The 6,261-nt window shown below is 34.1% G+C and overlaps 1 protein-coding gene across 1 annotated transcript in view; it reads left to right on the forward strand.

Moving 5' to 3' along the window:
• LOC128247383 (G-protein coupled receptor GRL101-like) overlaps positions 1 to 4,849 on the forward strand; it is a 573,113-nt gene extending 568,264 nt beyond the window's left edge. The window contains exons 8-10 of the mRNA XM_052966804.1: positions 1,433 to 1,564; positions 4,429 to 4,557; positions 4,821 to 4,849. Of these exons, the coding sequence (XP_052822764.1) occupies positions 1,433 to 1,564; positions 4,429 to 4,557; positions 4,821 to 4,849 (290 nt within the window). The remainder of the gene's footprint in view (positions 1 to 1,432; positions 1,565 to 4,428; positions 4,558 to 4,820) is intronic.
• The last annotated feature ends 1,412 nt before the right edge of the window (positions 4,850 to 6,261 follow it).

A 6,261-nucleotide genomic window follows, 5' to 3' on the forward strand; every position in this document is an offset into this window, starting at 1 on the left:
ATATATATATACATACTCACACACATGACAGAAGTAAATAGACACCACCATAAAACATCGCTTTACGTTTATTCTAACTCGTAAAGGTTTATATTTTTTATTAATTGACATTAATGTTGTTCAGATTCTATATGTAACTATAATCATACCACTTACAAAAGAAGCCTTGCAACTGTTTGAATTTCAAAGAGGCCATATTGTGGCTAACTCTGAAGGTGAACATAGCGTAAAATCGCAGAAAACATTGGTATCCCGTTTTCTACCGTTAATAGAGTGATTCTGCAATTCACCAGAGAGGAAAGAGTCCACATCACCTCGCCCAGATCAACCAAGGCCCTCCAACAGGACCCTTCTCTTTGCTAAGAGAAGTGTGGAGGATAATCCTCGTTGCAAGGCCTCTGACATAGCAGAACCAGTTGATGTCACTCCCAGAACAGCTGTCAGGTATCTCCATAAACTTGGTTACTATGGCAGAGCAGCAAGAAGGAAGCAAGCGGAGTAAAGATTGGGCCAGTGAGATGGCGGAGTGGACACTAGCATTTTGGGACACTCTCATATCCTCTGATGAGTCTAGAGTTACTGTATTCCCTACACTGGTCGAGTGTGGGTCTGGAGACTCTCTGATAAGAATTTAATGTGAAAAGATTGCAGCCATCAATGAAACATGGTAATTATTCTGTGAGCAATTTGGAGCGGTGGTTGATCAGGGTTAGTGGAGTGTGAGGGAGCTCAGATAAATATGAGTCCATATTACAGAAATGACTCCTCCAGTGGTGAAATGGTTAAAAATTCTTTATGGAAGATGGGGCTCCTTGTCACACGGCTAAAATGACCGAAGATTTGTTGGATGAGAATGGCATTAAAAAGCTTCCATAGCCAAGTCAGTCACCAGGTATGAACTCTATTGAACACCTCTGGGGTATAATGGACAGGAAACTTCATAAAAAGAACAAGAAAGCACTTTCAGAGGCCAGGCCTTTTGAGATTACTGCATGAAACATGGCAAGAAATTCCTCAAGAGAATATTTGTCATCTGATCAGTAACATGCCTAATAGGGTCCTTGCATTGAAAAATGCAAAGGGCATATCTACTAAATATTAAATATTCACATTATAACAATTAATAAATAATTGTATGTGTACGTGTATATATATATATACATGGCATGGTTTCTCTTTATTTCTCAAACTCGTAATAATAAAATATAACGACACCTTGAAAATCTTAGCACACACATGTTCACACACCACGTCCTACCGTGTTAAGCGCTCTTAAATCAGTCCAATGTGTGTGTCTGAGTGTGTGTGTGTGTGCGTGTGTGTGTGTGCGTGTGTGTGTGTGTTTGTGCGTGTGTGTGGGTGTGAGTGTTTGTATGTGCTTATACGTATATTGCTTCCATATCCTAATGCTTGTTCTATTCTTTATCAAAAGGGTCAATGTGGTGCCAAGCAGGAGAACAATTTATGTGCCCAAAAAACTATCGATGTATTAAAAAAGAATTTCTATGTGACGGTTTCAACGATTGTAAAAACACGTGGAGAGGCACGGATGAATCCTTTTGTGGTAAGCAAATATTAATTTTCATAATATATTGATAAAGATAATCAGCCTGGCCAAAATGCTTTGTGTTATTTTTTCTTACTATCTTTAAATCTTGGAAGGCTGATTTTCTTCCGTATTGCTAAAAAAAAAAATCAGATGTCTTAATCAGCTATACTGATTCTCTAACATATGTTATATGTTTGTTATAATACGGCATATGGTGGGCGCCATGTAATTTAAATAATAGAGATAAGTCGAGTTTATATTCTGATTTAATGTCTGCCCAGTGTTATTTAGATTCAGTAGCATAACTTAGGTACACCTATATATATATATATATATATATATATATATATATATATATATATATATATATATATATATATATATATGTATATATGCTGATATATATGCTCGTGTGCTTGTGTGCGTATGTACCTGTGTGTATGTATATATGCATATATATGATATCACGAAGCAGATCTTTAGGTTAGATCAAATATATTTGTGACATATTTTTAATTCTAAAGGTGATTTTAATGCAGTTTACCTTGGATAAAACATTCTGATTTATGGTAAATTCGTAGGTATACCATTATCACCCCAGTGGCGCCCACCATTTGACCTATAGATGCATTTCTGTCTTGTTATGCTTTCTTCACAAAAGGATACCAAAGAGAAGCTACTCCTTGCCGATTAGTAATCTGTAGCATATTTACACCTTTGCGAAGTATGAAGTATTTTCTGCCAGGCAAACTTCAGTGAAGTTGCCTTTAGAAGTAAACATATGCGAGAAACATCTTTAAGCTAACCTAAAGTTTATGTTCAGCCACTCCTTCGCGCTACTACTACTTATATATTTAATCAGACTGAAATGTCTACGAGCGCAAACCAGTCACTAGCATTGACTGAATCATTCTAAAGTTACGGCTTTGTAATCAGCTCAGTATAACTTTTGTTTGTTAGCCCGCAAGAGGAAGGCGTAACGAACTGGAAATGCATCCGGGAGTGCAATAGAAGACACCACTGAGTTGATAATGGTGTATTTTCACTTTTGCCATAAGTGAGAATTATTTCTCCACGGTAAACAGCTGTGAAATTGTCTTTAGGAGTTGAAATATGTCACAAACATATTTCCGCTAATTTAAAGTACATTTATACATACACACATACCATACAGATCTATCTATCTGTCTGTCTCTCTCCCCCCCTCTCTCTCTCTCTCTCTCTCTCTCTCTCTCTCTCTCTCTCTGTATATATATATATATATATATATATATATATATATATATATATATATATATATATATATATATATATATGTATATGCATATACATATATACACACATATATATGTATACGTACATACAGACATACAGACATGCATACATACATGCATACATACATACATACATACAAACATACATATTCACTGATAGCTAATTAAATACTGATAGCTAAATTTATACATCAAAACAACGGAAAGAGATTTATAAACAGAAAATTTTCTTTACGGTTTCCACGGATTACTATTAATCTCAAACATAGTTAAATATATAAATAAGAGGAAATCAATACATGAATTCTTGATTCATAGGAAAACATGACTGTTACAAAATAGCAAATTTTTCATTTCAAAGCAATACTATTAACATATATCGCAATAAACAAATTATCAAAAATTGTTAGTGATACAAATATAAGGAAGTTCCAAAGAACTTAGAAAAATTCACGAAATTCAGAGAAAAACTTTTGTTGAGTTAGACCAGCCGTAGTGTCCTCTGGTTCTTACGTTAGAGATTAATATAGTCTATCCAATGAACTTTTCAGATAATCTTGATTTAAGTTAAAATGAGAGCTTGCGTTTGAGTCTCCAAGGCACAATTAGTAATAAAAAAAGATTTCTTGATAACTATTTATATGATGTGTATATAATTTTAAATGGTGCCTCATGTGATCCGATGGGAAAATATTCGTTTTTGCTTCATTAGGCTCATTGTCAATGTTGTTACTGAACAGCCAACTGATTCAATAACGATGCCATTCTTTGCAGGTTTTGTACATTGACTTGAAAATTAGGTCAGTGTGTTCAAATCAGAAAAGCTACGAAACCACATCATCATACTCTTCCTTTATATCTTGTCGGATATTAACTGCAATCTCCTCATCGCTTAGGACATACTTTATGCCCTTATGAACCACACGTCTGACAGTGGACTGAATTGGAGTTCCCGTTAATGATATCATGTGACAACTGAGAAAATGAATCCACCTTGATATATTTTCCCCCTAATCAGGGATAACGTATCTCCACAAGAGGTTTCTAGGTGTTACCCAACCCTGAACACGAAGGATCCGACCACGTCTGAAACGCTGGCGAACTCCGAGTTTCTATGGCTGGTGATTAGAGCCATGAGGGTTGGCGAGTCGTCTCCTTTTCTGTGCCTGACTGAAACTTGCCATGTTGATCCTATCGATACATCGGAAAGGAAAGTGATAAAGTAAGCATTTAGTGTATGCTTTGCGACATTACATCATATTGTTTTTACTTATGGCCAACTAGAGTTTGTTCTCAGATGTCCAGAGTTTTCTACATAACATTTTGTATCCTACATCAATGTTCTTATGAAAGACTGTCTTACGATAGTTCCACTTTGTATTTTGTTACTTGCAAGTCATTAGTTATGGGGATTAAATAACTATGCTTTTGAGTATGCAAATATTTCTTCGCGTGTTCAGGTTTTATTGCGTCTGTCTTGCTCTGTGCACGCTATTTTGTGATTTTTCTCTGCAGATATGTTACGTATTTATATTTCCCATTTTGAATATATATTCTACTGTGCAATGTATTAATGGTCATATATTTTCTGTTTTTACACGGCAGTAAACTCTAGCAAAAGCTGTAATATCTTCAAATCCAATTTCATGTGTCAGGAAGGCCGATGTTTGCCATCATTACTTCAATGCAACACATTTATAGATTGCCTAAACGGCGAAGATGAATCCAATTGCAGTAAGTATAAATTGTCATTACAGAATGTTATCATTTGTCATTTCCAATATTACTTGATTGTATTATAATGTTTATCTCCTGAGAAAATACACAATTGCTTGTAATTTGTTTTCATTTGTGTCAGAATGATGGTATTATATGATTGAATCATATGGTTTAAGTGATATATTCTTACTTTCTATGTCAATATATACACAATTTTGTGGGGGTGAAATAATTCACTAAAAAATATACTAATTTATTTAGCTTTGTCTTTATTTTAGATCTTACATTAATACCTTCCAAGTATTAAGTCACAGCAATGTGAACTGGGTGACGTTACAGCATTATATCTTAGAAACAATGTAGTGACGGGAGAGCAAATTTATGTCCGCTAACCTTTCGTCTCCTTGTAATAATTTTCTACATACATCTATTAATAATCAGGTATTTATCTCAACGCCTCACAATATATTGCATTGTGTTAGGGAAAGATTTGAGTAAAACATTTATAATTAAAAAGACTTTGTAAATACACGTTTCTGAAGAATGAAAATCATCACTTGTTATACTCGTCTCTAAACAGTTTATCCACGCTTTAAACGTTTTGTAAGATAATCTTGGATCACACTAGACAATTTATCGTGAGTTTAGAAGAACCAGAATTAGAGTGGAGACTGCAATGCAAGCCAAGCTGCATTAACTTGTATTTCGTGCACGCACGTTCAGATGTATGCATGAACTCAGTCTCATACAGCAATATGCCAATGCTATTTTGCATAGTTCCTAATTTGACCGAATGCAAGGCACTTTTCGCAATGTTTTTGAAAACTACTTTCACAATTGTACTAGCAATAATCACTTCTCTGACAATTATGAATACGTTATCGAAATTTTCGAGCCGATTCGGATTCCCAATTGAAGTCCTTTCATTATATTTATGTTTATAAAGTATATAGAAAAAAAGGAATATTTGAACTCGTATATGTCTTGATCCCATAGATGCTACTAAAATAAATAATATATAAATAAGAAATAAGAATTCCTGATGTTAAATACAGTTTCGCTTTCCAAACGAAGAACTCTTTTTATGACTTGATTTTATACAAGTAAAAATAATCTCGCCATTTTGATGTCAGTTGTTAAGTTTTCTGAATGTTTCTGCATAAGCATCAATTTAAAAGTGTTATTTAAACGTCTTTGAATAAAAAGCAAACTATAACACAAATTACCTTTCCGTGATTAAGTTGATAAATTGTTTGAAACAGAGACACGTGAAAATGATTTAAATTAACAATATTTTTTTCACAGAATTGATTTCTATATTCCTCCAGGCTTTCGACTGTTTAGTGTTTGTATTACAGATATTTATTACTAAAGCAATAAGTAAGCAAAGGGGCAAAACACAAACTGATGAAAACAGAAGGAGGGAAACAGAGAGAGTGTGAGAAAGAGAGATAATAGAGATAGATTGTTTGAATCTTGGAGTGCAAAAGCTGATAACAGAGAAAGCGAGAGATATTTCCCAGTAACACAAAGGATAAAAATGAGCGATGAAAATAAAGAATAGCTGAAAGAACATTCAATAATAGAAAAACTAGGAAATTATTAAAATATCAAGTAATAGCAGGAAATACAAATTGAATTATGTATTACACTCTTCTTCATTCTTTCTCTCTCTCTCTCTCTCCCTCTTTCTCTCTCTCTCTCTCTCTCTCTCTCTCT

The sequence above is a fragment of the Octopus bimaculoides genome, chromosome 3 (assembly GCF_001194135.2).
Source record: "Octopus bimaculoides isolate UCB-OBI-ISO-001 chromosome 3, ASM119413v2, whole genome shotgun sequence".
Lineage (NCBI taxonomy): Eukaryota > Metazoa > Mollusca > Cephalopoda > Octopoda > Octopodidae > Octopus > Octopus bimaculoides.